The 27,564-nt window shown below is 34.9% G+C and overlaps 1 protein-coding gene, 1 long non-coding RNA gene and 4 pseudogenes across 5 annotated transcripts in view; 3 read left to right on the plus strand and 3 right to left on the minus strand.

Moving 5' to 3' along the window:
• Nucleotides 1–27,564, plus strand: part of LOC143205649 (eukaryotic translation elongation factor 2-like) — a 497,146-nt pseudogene that overhangs the window by 337,842 nt on the left and 131,740 nt on the right. The gene's annotated exons all lie outside the window — the stretch shown is intronic.
• The window catches only part of LOC143205762 (eukaryotic translation elongation factor 2-like), a 232,309-nt pseudogene that overhangs the window by 99,029 nt on the left and 105,716 nt on the right, over nucleotides 1–27,564 (plus strand).
• On the plus strand, nucleotides 11,937–13,321 carry LOC143205668 (uncharacterized). The gene is made up of 5 exons (XM_076418762.1): nucleotides 11,937–12,142; nucleotides 12,194–12,356; nucleotides 12,410–12,541; nucleotides 12,605–12,790; nucleotides 12,852–13,321. The coding sequence occupies exons 1-5, from the start codon at nucleotides 12,126–12,128 to the stop codon at nucleotides 12,912–12,914; spliced, it is 561 nt and encodes a 186-aa protein (XP_076274877.1). The 5' UTR covers nucleotides 11,937–12,125; the 3' UTR covers nucleotides 12,915–13,321.
• LOC143205696 (uncharacterized) lies at nucleotides 14,606–16,724 on the minus strand. Its single transcript, XR_013007858.1, has 3 exons — nucleotides 16,537–16,724; nucleotides 16,045–16,216; nucleotides 14,606–15,117 (listed from the first exon to the last, which is right to left on the minus strand). It is a non-coding gene; the product is annotated as an uncharacterized LOC143205696 (long non-coding RNA).
• LOC143205666 (translation elongation factor 2-like) lies at nucleotides 17,018–19,920 on the minus strand (annotated as a pseudogene). The gene is made up of 4 exons (XR_013007850.1): nucleotides 18,919–19,920; nucleotides 18,337–18,738; nucleotides 18,060–18,275; nucleotides 17,018–17,193 (listed from the first exon to the last, which is right to left on the minus strand). The product of XR_013007850.1 is annotated as a translation elongation factor 2-like (transcript).
• LOC143205652 (eukaryotic translation elongation factor 2-like) lies at nucleotides 19,910–21,355 on the minus strand (annotated as a pseudogene). The gene is made up of 4 exons (XR_013007837.1): nucleotides 21,174–21,355; nucleotides 20,843–21,057; nucleotides 20,242–20,653; nucleotides 19,910–20,180 (listed from the first exon to the last, which is right to left on the minus strand). The product of XR_013007837.1 is annotated as a eukaryotic translation elongation factor 2-like (transcript).

The following is a 27,564-nucleotide window of genomic DNA, read 5'->3' on the forward strand; positions in this document are numbered from 1 at the left end:
AAAATAACAGTATTATTTCAACAACACGTAAAAAATATGAGAACACTACACAAAAAATAGATAAAATGGAAATATCGACATCAGGATATCACATAATGCAGTTTTGAATGTAGAAAACACAACTAGAACCCAGAACGAACGGGCACTCTACAAAGTCAGAGAGTCTTGAAATCGCATTAACCAATATTCAAAAACAAATATATGCCCTCCAGCTACAACTAAATAAACAAAGCTCTGAAGGCAAGGACAAACCACCAAGCCAACAAAAGCAGTCCAATTGTTATATACGAAACAGATGAAGAAGAATTGCAGAAAGAAATAGGCTGAATAACGGGTAAAAGTAAAAAAATAAAAGCAAATAATTCCCCGGGGATCATCATCACAGCAAATAAAAGTAAAACCAAATAATGAACAAAATAAAGAAATTAGAATGCCCAGGTCACCCCCAAGTATGGTAAGTAATATTACCGGCTTTGACTTGCTTTACGATGAGGTCCAAGTATATAATATTCAAAGCAACGGTACTGAACAATGGACAAATAAAACTCGACGCCGAATGTCGTACAATATTCACAAAAATAATAGATTGTTCAGAGTTGCTGAAACTGTAATGGCACTCTTATGACGACAAAAAAAACAGAGGCATCAAAGCTATGGCAAGAGCGCTTCCATCATCAGCTAAAAGTGAAAAATTAATGCAGAACTAAACCAAAATACAGTGCAAAATGCAGAAACATCACGCTACCTTAAAAGTATTCCTAGATATGCAAAAAATAGATATTTGCCTAATATCAGAAACCCATTTAACAAAAGAGTCCTTATAAAATTTAGAGGATATACATTTTATCATACCATACATCCAGCTAACACCGCAAGAGAAGGAAGTGAAGAAGAAGATACAATCAAAAAAAGGAAAATTATTTGAATGTCCTAAGCAACCTGGGAGAAATATTTAAAATTGGAGTTGATTTCAATGCAGAAAATACTAGATGGGGACCCAGAATGACATCAACTAAAGGCAATGAACGGCATAAAGCAGCTGCTGAACAATGATGTAGTTACATGTCAACTGGAAAACCAACTTATTAGCCGACTAATAAAGAGAAAACCCCAGACCTGTTAGATTTCTTCATAGTAAGAAACATAACAGTCAACTATAAAAAGATCGAAGAAAATTTTGAGATAAGTTCAGATCATACGCCAGTGATTCTGACGTTGAGCGAAAATATAATAAGGCAAGAAAGAAACCCAACATTAACAATCAAGAGAACAGACTGGAAACGATTTGCTGAACAATTGAACAAACGAATTTAACTAAACGTACCCCTCAAGACAACTGAACAATTAAATTTTGAAGCAGAGAAATTCGTAGTTGATATTCAACAAGCTGCTTGGAATAATACTCCACAAATTAATAGTACAACTAAAGGAATTAATTATCCAAAAGAAGTGAAGGAAATGGTAGCTGAAAAACGTAAATTACGAAAAAAATGGCAACAAAACAGAACACCTGAAAATAAAAATAGTTTAAACAATATAACTCAAAGAGTGAAAAGGGAAATAAAAAACAAAACCATAAATGATTATCTGAGAAATGTAACACGTGATAAAGAAACTGATTACTCAATCTGGAAAGTCCCAAAATATTTAAAGCGTTCATGTCTACACAGTTCGTCTATAAGAGACCTATGTGAAAATTAGACCTATATCACTGCTCCCAATAATATCTAAGGTTTTGAAAAACTCCTGTTGAAAAGAATAAAACCGATCATATAAAGAAAAAAAGCCTAATACCAACACACCAGTTTGGGTTTTTAACAAGCACTCAACAATTGACCAGGTCCACAGAATAACAGATGTTATTGAAAAAGCCTACGAAAGTAAAAAAGTATGCTCAGCTATATTTTTAGATGTAACAAAAGCCTTCGATAAGGTTTGGCATGAAGGCCTTATGCATAAACTACAGAAAATACTACCAAAACAACACACCTAACTATTAAAATCATACATTACAACCATAATCTTCAGAGTCAAACAAGAAGAAGCTTACTCTACAATAAAAGAAGCTAAAGCAGGTGTACCACAATGAAGTGTACTGGGATCAATGCTTTATCTGCTCTACACTTGTGATATACCTCAAATGGAAAATATTACGAAGGCTACATTTGCTGATGATACTGCGATTATAGCTGTCGGAGATAATACTGAAGAAGCCTCACGAAAATTACAACAGGCAAGTGACAATTTAAATAATTGGACACGTGCAGTTCATAATATAAACAGACCGTACAAGCACCAATAAGATTAAATAACACTATATTTCCATATAGCAACAACGCTAAACATCTTCGAATGAATCTCGATGCAAAACTTCGCTGGAAGGAACATATGAAGAAGAAAAGAAACGAACTGGAGTTGAAAAATAGGAAAATCTACTGACTAATTGGAAGAAAATCACAATTAACAGTATATAATAAATTGCTAATATATAAGCAATTACTAACACATATATGGACATACGGAGTTCAATTATGGGGATGTTCTGCAAAGAGTAACATAAATCAAATAAGTTTTTCAGAACAAAGTCCTGAGAGGTATTGTGGGTGTACCCAAATACTATAGCACTTGCTACCTACATCGAGACCTTCAGATACCCACAGTCAGTCAAGAAATCAAGAGAATTGCAAGGGAGCATGAGGAAAGATACCACCAGAACACGACATAGACTCAAGAAAATCAAATCACCTGATCTTGTGTAGCATTGTGTAGTGAGGTGCATATATTAAAAAATTCAGCAGTGACACGTATAAACATTATTTCACCAAAGACTGAAATAGGGCCGATGGGTCCTCCTAGTTATATACCTAGATTTAAGTTATTACAAAGACAAATCGTAGGTTAGACGGAAACGACTAGTAACAATATAATAACTAAATAATAAAAAAATGTTAAACATACAGCCTGAGGTTCACGATTAATAATACCTGGAAAACCCAGCGAACTATTCGCAGCAATAAATATAACTACATGTAATTATTACTCTGGGCGCAAACCCACTTACTGGGGCAGTAAAAATTATCAGACCTACTGGACTTTTACATTTCGAAAGGCATCTCTTCAAATTAAATACAAATCGAGAGATTTTGCTAAGTATCATTTGATCACACTCCAGTATTGTTAGCACTAGATGAGAAAAAAACAAACAAACCCAATCCAACTAACACATTTACTAGCAGAGACCCGTTTAGTCTTATAATGCAAAAACGTATAACGTATTCCAACCGACGGTTATAGAATCTACAATAGATACAAATCCTGTTCATAAGACCGATGTTGTTGTAAATCAGATTTCTCCAATGGAAGTTGCCACAGAAATTTATATTAACATCAATCCTAAAAAGGCTGGTTAATAAAAGATATATTGAATATTCAATGCCTGTTTGAGACTGAAGCATGTTTCGGAATTATTTAATGTTGCTCGAATTCATTTGCTTAAAAAACCTGATAAACCAGTAGACCAAGTTATATCTTACCAGTGTATTTCGCTGTTACCTACGATATCAATATTATATGAGAAACTGCTGTTAAAACGCATTAAGTAATTTATAGAAATACCAGATTTCCAATTTGCAGTTTGAAATCACCACTCAAAAATGGACGAAGCGCATAGAGTAACAGCGGTAATTAAAAAGAAACTCGAAGAAAAGAAATACTGCCCTGCAATATTACTGGACGTCTCACAAGCTTTTGACCGGGTACGGCATTTGGGATTAATATACAAAATGAACAGATTGCTTCCCCCCAATTACTGTCGACTCCTCGAATAATAACATTTTGAAAAAATTTAGAGTTTTAGATGCACGAGCAATCTCTACACTCAACCCTATTTCAGCTGAAGATCCACGTATCCCTACAACAGAAGAAACAATACTTGGAACATTTGCCGACGACACAGTTTTCATATTAAAAATTGTCTAAGTTGTCTAAGGCTGTAGATAACGTACCAGTAGCGGTAAAAAAATCTACAAATGGACTAGAGACTGAAAAATATGGCTTAATCGCTCCAAATCCGTCCATGTTAATTTTGAATTGAAGTAAAATGACAAATACATAATTATATCACTTGACAGATGCCTGATTCAAGCAGAATCAGTTAAATACGTCGAAATATGTCTCGATAGTAGGTTGAACTAAAAACCTCATGTTAGACAAAAAGCAGAGCAGATTAGATTCAAAGTCAAGAAAATGTATTGGTTAATTGAAATATACTCTCCACTTAACCTAAAATCAAAGAGATTGGTTTATCAGTCAATCATAAAGCCAATTTGGATCCATGGTGTGCACATAAGGGGTTGACAAATGCCATATATTGATAATACGCCAAACATCAAACAGTTTTGCGAATAATTATCAGTGACCTCGAAATCAAATGGATACAAGAAGTGATCCAAGATTTCGCCTTGAACTACGGTTGCATAATCACAGTAACGTGAAAGCTATACAGCTATTGGACAACACGCAGGAAATCAGAAGATCGAAGCGAACCAAACCACAGGAACTTGTTTAGTGTATATAGGTGTATCAGTGTATAGGTGTTACATTACACATAATTCACAATTTATGGCAAGCCAAGAATAATAATTGTACGGTTGCTTCTGTTAATATAAATTATAACCAAAATTAATATAACAAAAAATTAAAAACTAATCATTATTGTATGCCACTCGAACGTATTCTTTCGGTGGCGGCTATTCCACAAACAAGCTAACCATTCAGAGCGTATTCTTGAAACGTAGATACGGCTCCGTCAGACAGATGGATCAGGTGTCGTTCCCTACATATATAGAAAAAATTACAAATATTCCACAATAACGACAACTTGGGGTTATCACCGGCAAGCCTTTTGTCAGATCTCTGAAACCTCTTAATTCCATATTTTAAAATTTTAAAAAAATTTATAGGTCTTTTTGATATTCTAAATTTGTTTAAAATTTCTTGAAATCTCTTAATTCCATATTAAAAAAAATAAAACATATTTTGAAAAATGTAAAAAAATTATAACATCTGATAGTATTTTAATGTATCCTAACTTTGATAAGCAATTCATATTAACAACAGATGCTTAAAATTTTGTAACTTGTTTAATTCTTTCCGACTTGAGGGATAATGGTAAAACCGAACGACCGGGTAGCTTCTCGAATATTAACAAATACGTAAATAAAATACTAAACAATTGAAATAGGATCATTGTCAATTGTTTGGAAAACTAATCCTTTTACACCTTATATTTTTACAGAACGAAGACCTGCGAAAGCAGATAGCTGACGTTAAAACGTTCGCAAAAGCCCAAACAGACGGAAAAGCTGGAAAAGAGCGAAAAGGCTTCCGAAGATCTCAAGGAAGAAATCAAAACTCTCACAGCTACGATAACACAATTCATGAAGCATCAAAAAGATACCATGGAAGTAAAGATTCCCGCTGCCATAGAAATCCAGACCCAGACACCAGCTAAACGGTTTCACCTTGGTGGGAAAAAGGAAAAGAGGGCCCGTCTCTCCACCTTAGGAAAGCCAGCTGCCGAAGGCCGGCAACAAGGGAAAACAGGCTCCCAAATCACAACAATGGAAATTAAAATCCGGGATAGAACTACCAATTGTTCAGGTAGTTGTTCCTCGCGAAGAGCGACAGATCATATATATGACCAAACTCGGCGTCATCACAGTGAAGGTCGAGGTCCAGAGGGGAAACGGCCAGTCAGTGCAGTGCTTCAACTGTCAACTTTTCGGGCACTCCAGCTCATATTGCCGAGCCCCCCCACGTTGCGTCAAATGTGCCGGGCATCACGACACTAGATACTGTACCAAAATCCCAGAAGCACCTCGAAAGTGCAGCAACTGCAGTGAAATTCATACCGCAAACTTCAGCGGTTGCAGCTGCCTTCCTGCTCCAAGAAAACCAAAAATTCCGACCGAAACCAGGACTCCACAAGGTTCTGCATGGAATAACCAAGGTGGCAGGAAGCTAGCCCAAAAATTAGCCAGCGCCACCCAGCCTGCTCCAACTCAAACTCCTGCTCCAACCAATACACCGGACCTTAACTCCACAATACAGGCGTTTTCCGACCCGCAGGCTTTCCTGCAAGTGATCGCCCTGGCTCACCAACTTGCTCGTCTTTTTCCAAATGTCGCTGCCTAGGCGGCAACACTTACCTGTCTCTATAACTTCCAGCAGCCTTTAACTCTTCGAAATGGCTGTTCCGAAATCTCTTATACTGATGACATGGAATGCAAATAGCTTACGCGGAAAGCAAGCGGAATTGGAAGATGTCATGACATTCTATGACGTCGACATCGTGCTCATCCAGGAAACTTTCCTGAAACCTTCGCATCGTCTCTCTTTCGAACACTTTTTGGTCTACAGAAACGATAGAACACCGAGTCGAGGCGGTGGAACCGCTATTCTCGTCAGAAAAGGAGTCAAACACGAGCTCCTTCCATCGTTATCAGTAAACAACTTCGAAACAACCTCCATTAAAACCGATATCCAAGAACGTCCCTTCGTGATTAAATCCCTGTACAGGAAATCTTCTGCATTCAACTATGGCGAATACCGATCACTCGTGGAAGGAAAATTTCCGAAAATAATAGGTGGCGACTTCAACGCCCACCACCCCATCTGGGGGTGTTCCAGAGCGAATCCCGCAGGTAACGCCATCGTAGCTCTAAGTGCAGATCTGGGCTACGGTCTTGCCTTGCCAGATGAACCCACCCATCACCCTAGTACAGTCTCTCAAGGCGCAGCAAGAATCCTTGATTTCTTTATTCTTCAAGACGTAAATCGTGATTCCGAAGTTCGAGTCCTTGACGAACTAGACTCTGATCATCGTCCGGTCCTTCTCAAACTCGGAATCTGCGCCACCACTCAAGTCCCACTAACAAGATTCAGGAAAAAAACCGACTGGAAAAACTACCAATCTCTTCTCCTGAAATTCGATCCAATTCCGAAAATTAACACACCAGAACACCTCGAGGAAGCCGTACTGAAGCTAACTCGCGATATTCAGTCTGCTCACGAATCTGCCACAGTCAAAATTTCATCACAACCCCAGCCGTGGAAAAACAACCTTCCCGCTTCTCTTAAACGTGAAATTCGCATCAAAAACGGTTTATGCAGATTAGCTCGATTCACCCTTGATGCTGCTTCACCCAGAGCATGCAAGAGGGTAAGGGCGGCCGTCTCCACTTGGCGAGCAATGAACTGGAACTCATTTCTCGCGGACCAAAGGCTGGATGGCCCCCCTTCCTTCTGGCGTGTCTCCAAATGCGTCGTGGGGAAGACGCACAATGTCATCCCTCCCCTGAAGTCAGCGGTTACAGGAAATTTCGCAGTCACTGACCAAGAAAAGGTCGAGCTCCTTGCAGAGACCTACGAAGCTCAAATTAAATGCCTCCCACCCGCACAGAACACTAAAGCTAAAGACATTGACACTGTCATCAACGAATCCAACTCCGTCAAAAGACCAGTAATCCCCGCCTTTCTTCTCGACCATTTTGTGTCTCCAAAGTCTCTACAGACTATGATCGCCAAACTTCAAAACAAAAAATCTCCAGGTTTCGATGGAATATCGATTACCCAGTTAAAAAAGCTCCCGCATAAGCAGCTCGCAGAACTGGCAAACATCATTAACTCCATCATGAGACTGCAACACTTCCCGGCGTCTTGGAAACACGCACATATAACGGTTATACCCAAGAAAGGAGCAAAATCATCTCCATCTGATTACAGGCCTATCAGCCTTCTCAGCGCCATTTCGAAGCTTGCTGAGAGGGCAATACTCTACGCTCTCAACTCTTTCAGAAAGGAAAACAACATCATTCCAGATGAACAATTCGGCTTTCGCGCTCACCACTCATCCGTCCATCAAGCTTCCCGTCTGGCTGCACGCATCCATCATGCTCTTGACCAACGTAAAAAGCTTGGAGCAATTCTTCTGGACCTAACCAAAGCCAAGGTCTGGCACGACGGATTGTTCGCAAAGTGCGTGCGGTTAGGCCTCCCAGAAGACCTAACCGCTCTCATCAAGTCCTATCTCTCGGACAGATCTTTCCAGGTCAAGATCAGGGCATCACTTTCCAGTCGTAAACAAATCGATGCTGGCGTTCCTCAAGGTTCCCCGCTGACCCCAGCCTTATTTAACCTCTTTATTTTAGATATGCCGAGAATAGAGCATACTGACGTCGCCTTTTACGCTGACGACACTGCTTTCTTCACGGCCGCCAGGTTCGAAGTTACAATTCATGAAGTTTACAGAAGCAGCTCGATCATGCGGTCAAGTGGTTCAAATTCTGGAGGTTGCAAATCAACCCCCTGAAAACCCAGGCCATCATTTTCCACAAGAAGCGTTACGCACTGCGCGTCTCGCAACTTAAGATCGACACCGCAATAATTCCATGGCGGGATAACGTCACGTACCTAGGTCTTCACTTCGACCGGCGTTCGGTTGGCATTCCCAAATCCAGAAAGCAATCCATAAAGGTTCGGGGATAGCAAACCTGCTATCTTCTCTGATCTGCCCTTCTAGCAGACTTCCCATCTCCATCAAATGCTTATTTTACAAGATGTTAATTCGGTCCGTACTCCTCTACGGATCTAATGTCTACTTCAAGTTTGTTGCACCCAACCAGGTCAAACGGCTTCAAGTTTCCCAAAATAAGCTCCTCAGGAAAATATTAAACGCTCCATGGTTTGTCAGAAATAATCAAATTCATAGGGAAACTGACACTCCAGAAATCAAGCACTTCATATCTCAATCATTCCACAAACAACAACTCAGCTCAAGTTCTTCTGAAAACGCGCTTGTTCGCGAGCTGGTCCACATGCTGGGAGCTTAGCACCGCGTCACCGCTAAGCTCTCCCCCTTTTCCAGGCTGAAACGACCCCAACCATCGCTACAGTCATAACTTTTGCCCCCATAGAACAGTACCCAGTTGTGTGTTAACTCAAGTTCGAGAATCAATAGAATCGCCGGGCCCTCGTGCCCAATAACGGCTGCCCGATCAGCGGGTGCCATATCCCCAAATCTAATGCAGTAGCAGTAGTGATCCACAGGGGTCAACTGTGAGGCGGTTTCGGTTTAGTGTATTGGTAAGCCCAGAGGCAGTCCCACATAACCCGGTCCAACTTGTCACTCCAGGGCAAGTCTCCGCGACCAGGTATGCGTCATGCATTCCACCGCCTGGTTTTTAGGCCAGAACAAAAAAAAACCTTATATTTTTGGAGTAATATTTCAATTAACCACCGATCACAGATCATAAACAGTCAAAATCTCGAAGTACAAAGAAAAATATTATTAAACTATTTTTAAAATTATTTTAGTTATAGTCACACAGTAGTCGTTATATTGTAGGCAAATTTAGATTATTTGCCTTAATACATTTTAGTTCCATTTATTCATTTATGTTCTTTTTGCTGTTGGTTGCATTATGATGTGATATGAAATATGATAAAATAATCCAAATGAAATCGAAGCGCCCTAAAAGTTTAAAAGTTAGAAAGCGGAAAAATGAGGAAAACGAGACTCAAACTTTTAATACAAATCCTAGTACTATGCAAAACTATATTTATTTATATTGCTTAAAACTATATTATATTGCGATATTTTAGTATTTGCAAAATCTAATTAACAGAAAAAATTATTCAGTATGTTTGTGAATTAGGTTAACGTATTGCAGACTTAAGACTTACTGCAAAATTTTAATATGCAGCTAGCCGCAAATCTGTAAATCCTCCACTAAACTATTTTCCCTATATGTAAATAATAATTTAAAATATCGACAACGTAGCAGTCGATTTGCCGTCATTTTGCCCTCGAATGACAGATTTTAAGTGGTGTTTCTATCCTCTAGTAGATGTTTCTGCACCACAGTCATCATTATAATGAAATGCTATGTCTTGTTATCACACAACAGAGTAGGAATAGGGATTTTATGGAGATTTCTTTTGTTGTATAGTAGAACAATTAGTATTATTTGGTTTAAAATTTTTTAACCAACAACTAATTTCAGCATGGGCCTTTTTGCAATGATTGAGTACAAACGGATGACTTCTTTCTGGATTTAAATTAACTATTCGTATATTCCCAGAATTTTTTATTTCTATGCAGAGTAAAAAGATATAGTCCGTATTCAATGTTACTTAATACAGTGCGTCAAAGTAGATCGTTGTGGTAAATGAATCAAGTGAAATTCTCCATAATCACTGAGAGATGGGCTATAACAAAATATAGATCGGTATTGTTAACCAATTACATAGAGGGCACCTGATAACTCATTCGCTAATCGAGACAGACGTGGTATCGGGACCGAGCGATGGGAATGCTGAGATGGACACTTTTTGGCTACAAAGGCCGACGCCTTGACCAGAAATCATATAGTTTCTTAGAGTCTCTCGAAGAGTTTTTTGCTGACGTAGTTGATATGCGATTGTTATTGTAATCACCGTTGCAACACCTAGTATATTATCAAGATAGTGACCATTATAATATTTGAATTTGTATTTTGATTATTTGTATTTTATTTACCAAGAAATAAAAGTATTTCATACAGGACATTGACGCCAATTCAGAGAGTTGTTGCATTATAGACAAGTTAACTCGGAAATTATTTGTTAGTAAACCCAAGAATAAGGTCTGCTACATATTTTTCCTGTACTATTATATATAGCTTAACATTCAAATAGTAACTATGTACTGTATAGTATGTACCGGACTTTGACAGATTGACTTGCCTTAACAATTATAATGTTATCACTTACCCCTAATTTTTAGTTTAGATTAATTGCATATCCAAACCATTCTAGCTTGTGCATTAGAAGCACCAGATGAAGAATTTTACCACGCCATACAGCATTTTTACGCTAATTCAGTTATTTCCAGCTTCTGTTCTGATAAGACGAAAAGCAAAGTTTCTACACAGTCTGATTTTACCATTTTTGAAGGGGATAATCCATCGGCTATTTTATCACTGTCACCACTTATTTTAATAAAGAAATTTTTATTTAACTCACTGTTATAACCTCAGCACAGATGTTCTAGTCTTTAAAATGTTCATTATATTCTAACCTTATTTGTTTAAATAAGAGGCATTTATTCGACAAAAATACTACCTTATTGGTCCGACAGGTAAGACAAGGCAATGCGTTTCGATCAACGAACTAACGGAGACTGTTCTGGAACCATTCGGTGGTGCGGCACGGGAACATATCGACAACGTGCAGTCGACTTAATATCATTTTGATCTTGAATGGAAGATGTTGAATGTATTCCTTGTTGTATTCCTTTCACTTTCAAGGTCAACTTTTAAAAAAAGTATATGGATATAAGGGATGAATAAAATATAAATATTTTTTAACAGCTACTGCTACTGGAAAATACTTCGATATTTCACAAAAAATATGTAGATTTTTTAATAAAAAATAAAAATATTGATATATAGGCCGATGTTTTGTAAATACTGTAAAAAGTATATTAATAAGTATATTAGTATATAAAATTAAATATCCGTTTTCAAAGTATATTAATCGTTATGTTTCGATTATCTTTTACATTTTAGAAATGTTTTTTTTTTAAGATCATGTTAGAAATAAAGTCAGTATTTTAAATTGCGATTTAACATACACACAGGGCAGGCCCAAAAAAATATCGATATTATTTAAAGATTGTAAAATGTGCATTAAAGTATCGAATTTTTTAATAAATATTTTATTTTAATTAGTGTAGAGAAGCTAATCTTTTAAGGTTAAGTACCAAATTTAATAGTTTATTAAAAATGATTAAAAGGTTTTATAATATTTATGGAATAATTTATGTAACTATCGATACATCGGAAGTTACAATCGATTTTCTTTCATCATCTCTAGTTTATTCTTTGATCTTCCATATATGTAATCAATAAGAAAACATAAAATATTTTGACAAAAGAATTTGATAAACAATGTTTGCTACCTTGAAATATTTCAAAGTTTAAGTGCATTTATTCACGTATAAACGTTTATAATTTAACTATTAACAATTTATATTAGTGTATATTTAAAATATCTTAAAAACATATAATACAGAAATTTAAACAATGGAGATATTAAGAGAGTAATGTATGACCAAAGAATTTAAAGATAATACTTAACCGATATTTTACAGTCCCAATGAAAAAGTTATTTGTCCTTACAATAACTCACATCACATAAGAGTATCAAGGATGGAATTACATTTGAAGAAATGCAAAGCTGCTAACAGCGGGAATATTGTACTAGTCCCTTGTGATTATAATACATGTCACCGTGTACCACCAGAAGAATTAAATGTAAGGTGTATTATTTATTAAAGAAAACCGATACAGTACTTTTTTTATACTAGTTACACCATAGTATGTGCCCGGATAAAAAGTGTATAGAATTGCAGCTAATAAAAGAAGGCAGTGAAGTTGAAAAGGTGGTAACACCTCTAGAACCTATTAAACTTGTACCAGTTGATGATAGTTGGGATAACGTAATTTATGATTTTAGAAAATCCTAATAATCTATAAATATTATAATTTTTTTGTATTTTTAGAGTGAGGGCCCAACTTATAATGCAGAGCAATATTGTCTCGAACATCAAGTATTGAGACGTTTAGACACAGAGTCTGCTTCAAAGAGACGGAATTTTCGGAATTCTGAAAGACAGAGAATAGGACAACTTACAGACACTGCCGTATCCAATAAATCCAAATTGAATAGTTGTCAGGATCGTCAAAATGTAATATGAATTTTTGAGTTTTTCTTCAAAATTTGACTTGCTTTGATTGGTTTCTTTTTAGGCAAACGTACCACAAACACCAGTGGTTTCATCACAAACAAAGACAAAACACCTGACGCAATAAGTGATGTAATAACGAAAAATTGGAAAAGTCCAAAAGCTATATTATCCAAACCAAATAAATTATGTTCTATTTTAAAATTTTATTATAAGTGTGCGATATGAAGTGTTTATGTGATTTATTGAAAATTCATTGTTTTATGTTATAAAAATGTGCTTAATGTATGTTTATTAACTATATATTATTTAATTATACAGTTGAAAAATATTTTTAGAGATAAATAGTCTATTCCTTGTAAAACTTATTCCGTATTTTATTTTTTTATTGTTAACATATTCATTAATTTTTTTATTTTATTACCTCGATTATCTATCATTTGGTGTTTTGATATGCCAATAAGTAGAAGCCTTGTTGAGTATCAAGGTCTGCTTGCTTAGGATTAAAAATTAAATGCCTAAAAATTAGATAAATGTGTGTTATATTTTTTATGCGCCAAAAGTGATAAGCTATAAAATACATAGTAAGATATTAGACACTAAATGTATTCAAATTATTTTTTATCTTTCCGCTCAAAGTAATTTTATCAAAGAGGTTGGACAGTAGGAGGTAACAAGTGTTCGATAGTTTTACACAATGAAAATATATATTCTATTCTGAGATCGTGTTAGACAAAAATCATTAATTTAAGATGCGATTCAGAACACAAATACATAGAGCAACTGGAAAGAACATCGATATCTAATACAAATATATAGTTATATTTAGGAAAGTAAAGAGGGCTTGCAAAAGGGGCATACCTATGTGGGGTACTCCAACGATAAGAACAACCAATGCACGTGACAACAAATTAGCTGATGATATGAAGGGTACCAAAAACTGGGGGCCATCACGAGCGACGTTGCTATGAACGTTTACTGCCAGGCTGCCTGCACTGGAGTAGCCAACCAATCGGTAGTCACCACAACAAAAAAAAGAAAACAGAAAAAGAGTCATTGAATATACCAGACCATTAAGAGAATTTAAAATGGTGTCTGGCAGCCAGACCTCACCGAAGGAATAAACTGCAGGTCACCCCAAAAAATAAAAAAATTGACTTCACAGAAGTTATAAAATACACAGTATGGAAAGTATAAAATGGAACTATAAAGAAAAAATCATCAACAAGGTAAGAAATTTTAAAAGATCAAGTAGTTAAGAGTATGTCTCCATTATAGAAAAACCAGAATAACAACCACCATATTCCAAGAGCAGGTCGGAGTGAAGTTTTGCGAGATCAGGGTGGCCGAATTTTAGACACATATAATTGATTAGAGACGCCTATATGGTAAAAGCGCTTTTAAGCACGATTGCATAAATAAATGTTTTGCTGCCTTGAAATATAAATATGTAAAACGCTACGGAGCAAGATCGAGTTATAGCCTCACGGGCAGGATGAAGATTCCGGCATCTTAATTAATTCTGTGATGTGGCCATAACCGACTTATTCATAAAGTATAAATACAGAGCGGCTCAGCTGAATTCAGTATTTTAATTGCCCAATTACCTTCACCAAATCGGTTCTAAAAAATATTATAATGGATGCACATCGTCAGGAAAGTAATTTTAAAACTTTGTGTCATTTTTTATGGTCAAGCATTAAAACAAGTCATTTTTCCAAAAAAATTTATTAATTAATTATAAAATCTATGACAAGAAATATAATAGTTTATTGATGAATTAACGTTTGAAATTTAAATACTAAAAACGTTAATAACATTAATTGAATTTTACGATTCATATGAATGCTATAAAAAGACAACTTAATAAACCTAATGGACTCATTCTTCTACCCACGCCCACCGCACCTCTATCGGGTGGACCTTAAAAATGGACAAAACTGTCCTCTCAAGTTCACCGAACAGCGAGTGATTCTTATAGCTGTATTTTACGCCTTATTCCAGACCAGGCTCTAGCATACATGTATACCCAAATATATATTAAATTGCTCATCCTTTTTAAATGCTACAGTTCGTCGGATTGCAGCCTTCAACCAAAGTACTGTCAACCCCTACTGTCCAATTCCCCAATTCTCCTATAATTCGCTTTCTCCAGCAAGTTTGGACTCCCTCAAGTTGTTATATTTGGGATTTAAAAAGCAGATGCAGTCTGCCGTCTACTCTCTGATGAGAACGTGGATCACGCCCTTTTTATTTGTACTATAGAAAAAAATGCATTTTCTCCAAGTATTGACTGAGATCTGGAAAACTTTCTTTATTTTATATGTATCCTGAAAAACAACAAAATAAAATATTCGTATATTAGTACAGTACTAGCTTTTATAATAAATAAATAATCTGATAAATAATTAGGTTTCCAGAAAAATTATAATATTAAAACGGAAAATTCAATAATAAAACAGTTCGGTCAAATATTAGATATATGACTTATGGTATGGTTTTTGGTATATTTTTTAAACATATTAAACTTGAAGAAATATCTCCAAAAATTAAATTATAAATGCGAAACATTATAAATCATATTTTTCAACAAGCATGTTGACACATTGTGAAAACCAGCCAATTAAATCTATAGCAGAAATCAGGTAATTTTGGATATCTTTTAATAAAACATTTGTTAATATAATAATTTTGTTAACGATTGTTAATGTTTTATTAGTTCCCCTATTCCAAATGGCCAAAAAGTAAGAATTCTTTAGATTCGAAAGTAATATACCATTAATATAACATATCTTGCGAATGTTACACATATAGTTGGACATATAATAATTGGGTGGATGCGCCTATATACTGAATCGGCTTATATATTGTTGAATAATTAAATGTTAAGAGTAGTTGCTTTGTATATAAAATCGTAAAAACGCTACGGCGCATGCTCGTGATAAAACCACCCGGATAAGATGAAGATCCCTCACTCTTGATTCATTTCTGTGTTGTGGCTTTAATCGAGATGTTTGTAAAGTATAAATATGCATGGACTAAGTTGTATCCAGTACTTTAATTACTCAAATACCTACAACAAGTCGATTCTAGAGAATCATCTGAGAATGGATAGAAGTTCTAAATTAACCGGGATATAATTATGTAAACAATTCAAAATTGCTACTTATACAACGCTGTATCATCTGGTGCCGCTTTCTGTGATATGGAACGTATTTCTAAGATGGAGTGAAAATATAATTGTATAAAAGATTTACCTGAATTTCACACTGACAAGCAAGTTCAATGAGTTTGGGCTGGACGTCTGCCCAGACTATTGAATTTCTAATAACATATTGACTAATAGGCAAGCATAAAGACAACATACGATGGGTTGTAGGAATGATCTAACCGCCACCACGATGGATTGCTTTGTTGCCCATTGGAATCCTGTAAATAGAATTAAGAATAAAACTCACTCCATTAAATATGATTTAAAAAATAAATTAAGAGGGCGTTGCCATTTTTTTGCTTATTAATTGGTATGATCTATAAACCAAAAGCCAGTGGAAGATTCATCTAGACAAAAACAGGAACATAATTAGTAACGTTGTTCTTAGTGTACTAGATACCAGACAGCACATTTGTTTCAAAATTTTCAGACGCCTGCAACTTTTCGTTCAAAACTCTATATAGTGCGTGTTTTATTTGTTCCAGAGTACGGAAGAAGTATTTTAAAATTAAACCAAAAGAACTGTACACTAACTCACCTAATATATATCATTCTCTAATTATACATATAACGACCATACGATCCATCATGAGGATGGCCCCCTGAATTGTCTTCTCGAATCTTCTTTCTTGAAGCCACATATTTAGGTCTTGGGATAGGGGCCTTCACGCCGTTGGCTACTTTACCGGAAAAAACAGGACCAAAAATCGTAGAAATAACCTTTATGAGAAGTGGGCAACATTTAAGACACATATCATCATAGGACCGTTAAGATTACAATTTTTAATAGCTAAAAACAAAAACAAGCAAAGTATAGTCATTTGCAAATATTAAGAAATTAATAAAAAATTGGTAATTGTTGTTTAGTTTATACCAATCATTCACAGTGAATCAGTCTAGAGTTTTAAACTACACATCATCAAGTACAAATTAATACCAAAATTTAACGCGTTTTAAAAATCCATGCAGATGACACATACCAAGAGCGGCTTCACCATCATGTGGACCTCCGTATAACATTTCCATTCTGTATTTCAGAGCAGTTACTGGGGATGCTAAGTGAACGGCAATCATCTGAAGCAAAGTCCCACCAAGAGGTAACAATGTCCGACTAAATTGTTTTCCATCCTTATCCTTGTCTTCATATTTCAAGTTAATGCGCAGTGTGGAGAGAAGGGCTTCATATTGTTCTTTCCTAAAATAAAAATTTTAATTACACCGAAGAACTACAAATATATAATGCATTCTCGATATAACAGCTTGTCACCATAAGATATAAAGATAGAGGTAACATGAAAGCGTTTAATACCTAGGCCTATAATTTTCTTCCAATGCACTGCCAAGAATATATTTATTTCCTAATAACTTCATAAAAGTTATTTGGAAACTATATAGTAGCCTAATTGTGATGGAAGAATTAATTTTTTTTAATAATACAACACATGTTTACTTGCAGTTCATAATCAAGTCAAAAATTTTGTAGATGGGATTCAAAATGTACATGTAAAACGATCTTTTGTTACCAATATCCTATTTTTGGGTTGAAATATTCCTAACCCCATAGATTGTTAAACGTCAGAAAATTTGGTAAAGTTATTCAGCACCTAACAGCAATTTCAAATAGGTATGGTCCATCTTGTTCATGAACAAGTTTGGCTTAATACGTTCGTCGATAGCCTGACGTAACATAGTTTCCGTTTGTACACACACCTGAAATAATTCATTATTACAAAATTGTTTCTAACTTTATTAATAATTTATAGCGAATTAGCAGCATCAGTAGCACCAATCATTAACCAATGTCGGCCTGGGGCGGTTGGAGATGACATCACGATTAATTAAAATATAGCAAAGACACTACAATGTTTCCTACTTTAATTCGGAAGTTCTTGATAAATTGTCTTTACCACAGAAATATATTTAGATATGCGTTCATGCATCTGTATTGAATTGCATTATGCATGTTTCTTTAGTAAAATTAATACAAAGTGAAGTAACACCAAAAATACATGCATAATTATTTAATTTATTAGACAAATAATTATTTAGGAATTTACTTACCCCTAATACTATCTACTAGAACAAGAGCACCATCAGTTACACGAAGGGCACTATTGGGCCGGATTAAGTAACTTGAATTCACGCATGATCGATCCTCCTCCAAGGCCTTCAGAGAGATTTCTAAGTGGAACTCTCTGGCACCGGCAATGATGTTTTCCCTAGATTCTTCCATGACACATTGTACCATAAGGTCAGACTTAGCCATTCGTTTCAAACCTGAAGTCAAATAACACAGACTTTAATGATGATCACATAATAAAAGCGAACATTTGCGTACCTTCTAAAAGTTTTAGTGAATCGGCCGGATTCTTGGGTTCCACAGCTACACGTACTACGATGACATTCAAGTTGCGTATGTTTGTGAATGTGGGGATGGGATCGGGCTTAACCAAAAATTGATCCACTCCGAACAGCCTGTAAATATTTCCAGATGGGACATCTTCAATAGCTTCTACATAACGACCCATCATGGGGATGGCTCCTTGAATTGTCTTTTCGTTTAAATCTTCTTTCTTGATGCCACATATTTAGGTCTTGGGATAGGGGCCTTCACGCCGTTGGCTACTTTACCGGAAAAAGACAGAAAAAAAAAAGGTGTGGAAACGACCTTTATGAGAAGTGTCTACCATTTTGGACACAAACATCGTTAGAGGACCCTTAGGGTCACAGTTCGTAATACCTTAAAACAAAAAAATGTATAGTAATTTGCATATACTAAAAAAATAATAAAAAATTGGTAATTGTTGTTCAGTTTATACCAATCATTCACAGTGAATAACCATAGAGTTGTAAACTATATATCGCCATGTACAAATAAATACAAAAATTTCAAGCCTTTTAAAAATCCATACATGTTTACCTTCGTATAACATTTCGATTCTGTATTTCTGAGCAGTTACAGGGGATGGCCCGTGAACGGTAATCATCTGAAGCAAAGTCTCACCAACAGGTAACCATGTCCGCCTAAATTGTTTTCCATCTTTATCCTCGTCTTCATATTTCAAGTTAGTGCGCAGTGTGGAGAGAAGGGCTTCATATTCTTCTTTCCTAAAATAAATATTTTAGTTACACCCAAAAACTACAAATATATAATGCATTCTCAATATAATAGCATGTCACCATAGGATATAAAGATAGAGGTAACGTGAAAGCATTTAATACCTAGGCATATACTTTTCTTTCAACACACTGCCAACAATATGTTTATTTCCTAATAACTTCATAAAAATCATTTTGTAAACTATATAGTGGCCTAATTGTACTGGAAGAATTAATTTTATTTAATAATAAAACACATGTTTATTTGCCGTTCATAATCAAGTCAAAAATTTTGTATATGGGATTCAAGAAGTACATGCAAAACCATCTTTTGCTATCATTATCCTGTTTTTGGGTTGAAATATTCCTAACGCTATAGATTGTTAAACGTCAGAAAATTTGGTAAAGTTATTCAGCATCCAACTGCAATTTCAAATGGGTACTGTTCATGAACAAGATTAGCTTAATACGTTCGTCGATAGTCTGACGTAACATAGTTTCCATTTGTACACACCCCTGCAAATAATTCATTATTACAAAATTGTTTCTAACTTTATTCATAATTTATAGCGAATTAGCAGCATCAGTAGCACCAATCATTAACCAATGTCGGCCTGGGGCGGTTGGAGATGACATCGCGATTAATTAAAAGATTGAAAAGATACTACAAAATTCTTTTTTCGATGTTTCCTACTTTAATTAGGAAATTCTTAATAAGTTGTCTTTACTACAGTAATATATTTATATATGCATTATTTAAAATTTTAATTTTTGTTTAGTAAAATTAGTACAAAGTGAAGTAACACCAAAAATACTTCCATAATTATTTAATTTATTATACAAATAATTATTTAGAAATGTACTTATCTGTAATACAATCTACTACAACAAGAGCATAATCAGTTACACGAAGGGCACTATTGGGCCGGATTAAGTAACTTGAATTCACGCATGATCGATCCTCCCCCAAGGCCTTCAGAGAGATTTCTAAATGGAGCTCTCTGTCGCCGGCAATGATGTTTTCGCTAGATTCTTCAATGACACATTGTACCATAAGATCAGACCTAGCCAGACGTTTCAAACCTTAAGACAAATGACACAAACCTTAGTAATAATAATACAATAAAAGCGAACATTTGCGTACCTTCTACAGGTTTTGGTGAATCGGCCGGATTCTTGGGTTCCACAGCTACACGTACTACGAGAGTTACGCCGAATTTCATGAAATTCAAGATCTGCATGTTTGTGAATGTGGTGATGGTATCAGGCTTAACCAAAAATTGATCCACACCGAACAAAGTACAGATATTTCCAGATGGAACATCTTCCATTGCTTCTAGATAACGACCAATCATGAGGATGGCTCCCTGAATTGTCTTCTCGTGTAAATCCTCTTTGTTGAGGCCATATAGTTAGGTCCCAGGATAGGGGCCTTCATACAGGTGGCTACTTTACCGGAAAAAACAGGACCAAAATCGTAGAAAATACCTTTATTAGAAGTGAGTACCATTTTAGACACATCATCATAGGACTGTTAGGATCACTGTTCTTAATACCTAAAAACAAAAAACAAAATATAGTCATTTGCAAATATTACAAAAATAATAATAATAATTGGTAATTGTTGTTTAGTTTATACCAATCATTCACAGTGAGTCAGCCTAGAGTTGTAAACTACACATCATCATGTACAAATAAATACTAAAATTTAACACGTTTAAAAAATCCATATAGGTGACACATACCAAGAGCGGCTTCATGATCATGTGGACCTTCGTATAACATTTCCATTCTGTATTTCAGAGCAGTTACTGAGTATGGTAAGTGAACGGCAATCATCTGAAGCAAAGTCTCACCAACAGGTAACCATGTCCGCCTAAATTGTTTTCCATCCTTATCCTTGTCTTCATATTTCAAGTTAGTTGGCAGTGAGAAGAGAAGGGCTTCATATAATTCTTTCCTAAAATAAATATTTTAGTTACACCCAAGAACTCCAAATATATAATGCATTCTCGATATAATATTAATACGTTCGTCGATAGCCTGACGTAACATAATTTCCGTTTGTACACACACCTGAAATAATTCATTATTACAAAATTGTTTCTAACTTTATCCATAATTTATAGCGAATTAGCAGCATCAGTAGCACCAATCATTAACCAATGTCGGCCTGGGGCGGTAGGAGATGACATCACGATTAATTAAAAGATTGTAAAGACGACTTAGTGATAATCACACTATAAAAGCGAACATTTGCGTACCTTCTACAGGTTTTTCTGAATCGGTCGGATTCTTCTGTTCCACAGCTACACGTACTACGGAAGATAAGCTAAACTTCTTGACATTCAAGTTCTACTTGTTTGTGTATGTGGCGATGGCATCGGGCTTAACCAAAAATTGATCCAGACCGAACAAAGTGCAAATATTTCCAGATGGGACATATTCCATGGCCTCTATATAACGACCAATCATGAGGATGGCTCCCTGAATTGTCTTCTCGTGTAAATCCTCTTTGTTGAGGCCATATAGTTAGGTCCCAGGATAGGGGCCTTCATGCCGGTGGCTACTTTACCGGAAAAAACAGGACCAAAATCGTAGAAAATACCTTTATTAGAAGTGAGTACCATTTTAGACACATCATCATAGGAATCAGCCTAGAGTTGTAAATTACAAATCGTCACGTACAAATAAATACCAAAATTTAACGCGTTTTAAAAACCATATAGGTGACACATACCAAGAGCGGCTTCATCATCATGTGGACTTTCGTATAACATTTCCATTCTGTATTTCAAAGCAGTTACTGGGGATGGTAAGTGAACGGCTATCATCTGAAGCAAAGGCCCACAAGCAGGTAACCATGTCCAACTAAATTGTTTTCCATCCTTATCCTTGTCTTCATATTTCAAGTTAATGCGCAGTGTAGAGAGAATATTCTTCTTTCCTAAAATAAAAATTTTAGTTACACCCAAGAGCTAAAAATATATAATGCATTCTGGATATAACAGCTTGTCACCATAGGATATAAAGATAGAGGTAACATGAAAGAGTTTAATACCTAGGCTAATAATTTTCTTCCAATGCACTGCCAACAATATATTTATTTCCTAATGACTTCATAAAAGTTATTTTGTAAACTGTATAGTGGCCTAATTGTGCAGGAAGAATTTTTTTTTAATAATAAAACAGATGTTTACTTGCAGTTCATAATCAAGTCAAAAATTTTGTAGATGGATTCAAGATGTACATATAAAACGATCTTTTGTGATTATTGTTCTGTTTTTGGGTTGAAATATTCCTAAGCCCATAGATTGTTAATCGTCAGAAAGTTTGGTAAAGTTATTCAGCATCCAACTGCAATTTCAAATGGGTACGGTCCATCTTGTTCATGAACAAGATTGGCTTAATACGTTCGTCGATAGCCTGACGTCACATAGTTCCCGGTTGTACACACACCTGCAAATAATTCATTATTACAAAATTGTTTCTAACTTAATTCATAATTTATAGCGAATTAGCAGCATCAGTAGCACCAATCATTAACCGATGATGGCCTGGGGCCGTTGGATATGACAACACGATTAATTAAAAGATTGTAAAGACACTACAATGTTTCCTACTGTAATTCGGAAGTTCTTAATAAATTGTCTTTACCACAGATATATATTTAGATATGCGTTATTGCATTTGCATTGAATTGCATTATGCATGTTCTTTAGTAAAATTAATACAAAGTGAAGTAACACCAAAAATACATACATAATTACTTAATTTATTATACAAATAATTATTTAGGAATTTACTTATCCGAAACACAATCTACTACAAGAGCACCATCAGTTATACGAAGGGCAGTAGGTACTTCAGAACGGAAATCTATGTGCCCAGAGGAACCAATCAAATTAATCAAGAAAACTTTCTATTCTTTTTCGCGTTAATCAATATTATTTATGAAAAAAGTTAGTATTTTTGTTATAACAAATACCCAGTTTTATTTTAAAGAGATAAAGCTTCAGAATCACTAATCAAAATTATCACATAAGTTCAGTGGTTTGTAAATTGCGTCGTTCAATATTTCAAAAGACTACATATTCTTAATATGCTTATAAATCTGTCTTGTTAATTTTTTCCGGTGTCTGTAAAATGTATTTCTCTAACTTCGGCACCAGCAATAATAACAGTTTTTGCTACTAAGGAGTCTGTTAAAAATGATTTTCCGTTATCTACGTGAGCTATGACAGATATATTACGGATGTTTCGTTTTTTGACCATCATGGCACAAATTTCATCTGCTGTAAAATTCACCTATATCAAAAATAAATGTCAAGAATTCGTAATATTTAAAAACATAAAACAAATTTCTGTAATAACAGAAGAGAGCTCATACTATTGTTTGTATATTAAAATAAAGTTCAACCGTCTGGTGTATTTTATGCTATTGATTTAAAATGAAATTTTCTTGTAGTTATTAAACTAAGTGTCAATCCCATGTATATTCTTACTATATTTGAAATAACTGGAGTAATAAAAATAATATAATTCTCAATTTTATAATAGAAATCTATTCAAAATAATTTATTGTTAACTAATTCACAAATATGTAAACATTTAAACTACATAGTTATTATATATAGTTACTACTTAGTTACTATATATATTATATACATTATGCATTTCATACTGTTGTGTAATGTTCAAAATCGAAGCAGTCCAACTAACAATCCATTTAAATCCAAATTAAAACGAAGCAACACAACACCCGGTAGATATTTTAATTCAAATTATTATCTTTCCTTCTTAATTTTTAAGCAGATCTTCAGTAAACTGAAAACTGTGCGGATCAAAAGTTCCAACAGATAATGTATTTTGGGGCATTCCAATAGCGATGAGACGTAATTTCACATTTCATGTTCCAGGAAATTGCGAAAAGTTACAAATGTAAATTGTGCTGCTCTCTCTGTTATATCTCTTCGTGGTATATTGTATTCCTTTTAGTATTTTGTAGAAAATTGTCTATCTGTAGTCATGTCTGTGTAGTAGTGCGTCTGTAGTTGTTTGTTTATTACGAGATAACGCCAAAAGCATTTTTAAAATTATATCCGTTATGATCAGAACTTGAGTATAACCCTTGTTTTTGATCGAAAGAACCTCATAATCAGTATCTCAAGCATATCAACATATTTTTCACTCTTCATGGAATTTTCCCAATACGCATCACATATACAACAGCTGCTGCGAATACATCTTAGGAAAACGAAATAAAGGAACATTTTAACGTTTTTAAAACATTTTTTGTATTTTTTCGCCATCTATATTAATACTAATCATCTATATTAATATACTTCAGATCTATCGTAGTTTTCGGAATATAAATAGGTCATACCTTATTTCCAACCCATCAGTAGTTTTATATATTTTAAAATTGGTTTTACTGATCGCATTCCAGTTTATGACGACATCTAATTCCTGGAGCAAAGCCTTATCATGTACAACAAATATATAAAAATATCAATTGGGCCGCCCGTAAAACTCCTGTAAGTTCACAGGTGCCGACATTGAATACCCTCTTTGTTCCTCGACTTGAAAAGATCTGCATCATAAGCTTTATGTCTGTCGATTTCTCGGAAATTTGTTGTTTGTAGGATGTTTCTGCACCACTGTCATCATTATAATGAAATGCTATGTCTTGTTATCACACAACAGAGTAGGAATAGGGAATTTACGGAGATTTCTTTTGTTCTATAGTAGAACAATTAGTATTATTTAGCTTAAAATTTTTTAACCGATAATTAATTTCCGACAGAACAGGAAGAATGAGGGACGGTGCTTTGAACTTGCTTAAAATTCTTTTCTTTCTTAATTTAAATTAACTATTTCTTATATTCCCATAATTTTTTATTTCTACTGCCGCTTCAGATTAAAAAGACATAGTCCCTATTCAATGATTCTGAATACAGTGCATCAAAATATGTCGTTGTGGTAAATGAATCAAGTGAAATTTTCCATAATCACTAAGAGATGGACCGTAAGAAAATATAGATTGGCATTGTTGACCAATAACATAGAGGGCACCTAATGACTCATTCGCTAATCGAGGTGGACGTGGTAACGGGTCCGAACGATGGGAATGCTGAGATGTACACTTTTGGATACAAAGGACGACGCCTTGACCGGAAATCATATAGTTTCTTAGAGTCTCTCGAAGAGTATCTTACTGACGTAGTTGATATACGATTGTTATTGTAATCACCGTACAACACCATGCAACCCCTAGTATATTATCAAGATTGTGACCATTATAATGTTTGTTGAATATTTGTATTTTAATCACCAATAAATAGAAGTATTTCTTACAGGACATTGACACCATATCAGAGAGTGGTTACATTATAGGCAAGTTAACTCGGAGATTATTTATAGCTAACTCAAGAATAAGCTCTACTACATTCTTTCCCTCTACTATTATATATAGCTTGACATTCAAATAGTAACAATGTACCGGAATTTGATAGATTGACTTGCCTTAACAATTACAATGTTATCTCTTAGCCCTAATTTGTAGTTTAGATTTTTGACAAACAAATTATGACATCATGATTGACGGCACAGCTTGTGCATTAGAAGCATCAGATGAGGAAGTTTACCACGCCATACAGCATTTTTACGCTAATTCAGTTATTTCTAGCTTCTATTATGATTAGACGATAAGCAAAGTTCCTACACAGTCTGATTTTACCATTTTGACGGGGATGGTCCAGAGGCTATTTTATCACTGTCACCACTTATGTTAATAAAGTAATTCTTATTTAACTCACTATTACAACCTCAGCACAAATGTTATAGCCTTTGAAATGTTCGTTATATTCTAACGTTAAGTTTTGGCGTAATGTTTCGCCACGTCCAACATGTAAATGTCGCTACCTTTAACACATTTCTTGTTTTATTCGCTATGCTAAGAGCCGCGACGGAATCCCTACGTAGAGAACAGTGTGGTCAGCTTTTTATAACGTTTATAGATTAATTTATTATTTTATTTTATTACTAGGTGCAAGTCCGTAGCTGAAATTCATTCCCGTTCTAGGAGGTGTTTTGTGCCCGGATGCATAGATAGTGAGGAAATGCATCATTGTTTTCCATTAAAAAAGCGATTCTTAAGAAATGAGTAGAAAACTTTCAAAATCCTAAACTGGTTGGTTAAACATGAGGCATAATTTATTATCGTTACCACGTGAGACATTTTTGTGATACATTTAAACCTTCCTTTAAGTACTTATGAACAATTTAGTGATGGTGAAAATAATACCACGAGCCCAGAACATGTACAAATGGAAGTGGATCAAAATCAAAATTATATAGAAGGTAAATTGAAGGACTCAGTCACATTTCTGTTTATAATTGTTACCATTAATTTCAAAACTGTCTTACTTGGTAGTACCTATTTTCATCATTCCAGGCCCGCAACCAGGGTGTTCGAAGCAAGTATCATCGACACTTGAACAAACTCCAGAAGGTAATGGTAAAGTTTGTATTCATTCAGCTAGTATCCCCCTTTCTGCTCATTTGTACTGTTAATTACTTGACTATAACTTCAGTCCAGATGTTCCTATAAGAGCAAACAAAGTTTTACGTTGTACCGTAGTGTATCAAGAGACAAGACAATATCTCGTGTCCCAAACTCTAACTAAATTTTTTAATATACTGTCAGTAGTTCTTTCAGCTATATCTTAAATTATTCAGCGATTTTGCTATGTCGATAACATAACAAATTTTTTATAGATATGTCACACTGTGGTATACTGAGTATACCACAGTTGGACCACATCGAAAACCGAACTTAAGTTCCCTTCACGGTTTATCACTTGTTCGCTTCGGAAAACCTATCTAAGCTCCTTAGATTGCTTGAAATCCTTAATTTAGATGATATCATATATGAACATGATATCACCAAAGATATGAAACCATGAACATAGAACAATATGAATATTTTTTCGGCAGCCCTATGGCAGAGTCGTTATTCCCTTGGTGGAACCAATTCAGTACATCTTGTTCTTGAAATAATATATTTTAGTTTTAAATTTGAAATGAATTAAAAGTATATTTTTATCCCTAAATAAATCAAATGCATCATAAGCTATAAAAATTCAAATGGTTAATAAATAATAGTTTAAATAACAAAGCCGGTATGGCTAAATCAGTAGGCAACAATGATATTGCCAGAATTGAAAGAAACATCAGCCTTCTTCATTCCTTCAGAAACCTTCATTTCTAAAATTCGAATGGCACACCATTGAATATCCGCAGCCTTTACATCACTATCAGTGATCTGAAGCACGTTTCATTTCGAATTAGGTACAAGTGAGAGGATTTTCTCAATCATGCACAAATTTTCTGCAGAATATTACCAATGTCTCTAAATAAATGTATATCTCAACGAATTATTGCTCTCATAAACATATTAAATTAG

The sequence above is a fragment of the Rhynchophorus ferrugineus genome, unplaced genomic scaffold (genome assembly GCF_030347505.1).
Source record: "Rhynchophorus ferrugineus isolate W39M unplaced genomic scaffold, kcgeb_rfMv2 rfM14, whole genome shotgun sequence".
In the NCBI taxonomy this organism is placed as follows: domain Eukaryota; kingdom Metazoa; phylum Arthropoda; class Insecta; order Coleoptera; family Curculionidae; genus Rhynchophorus; species Rhynchophorus ferrugineus.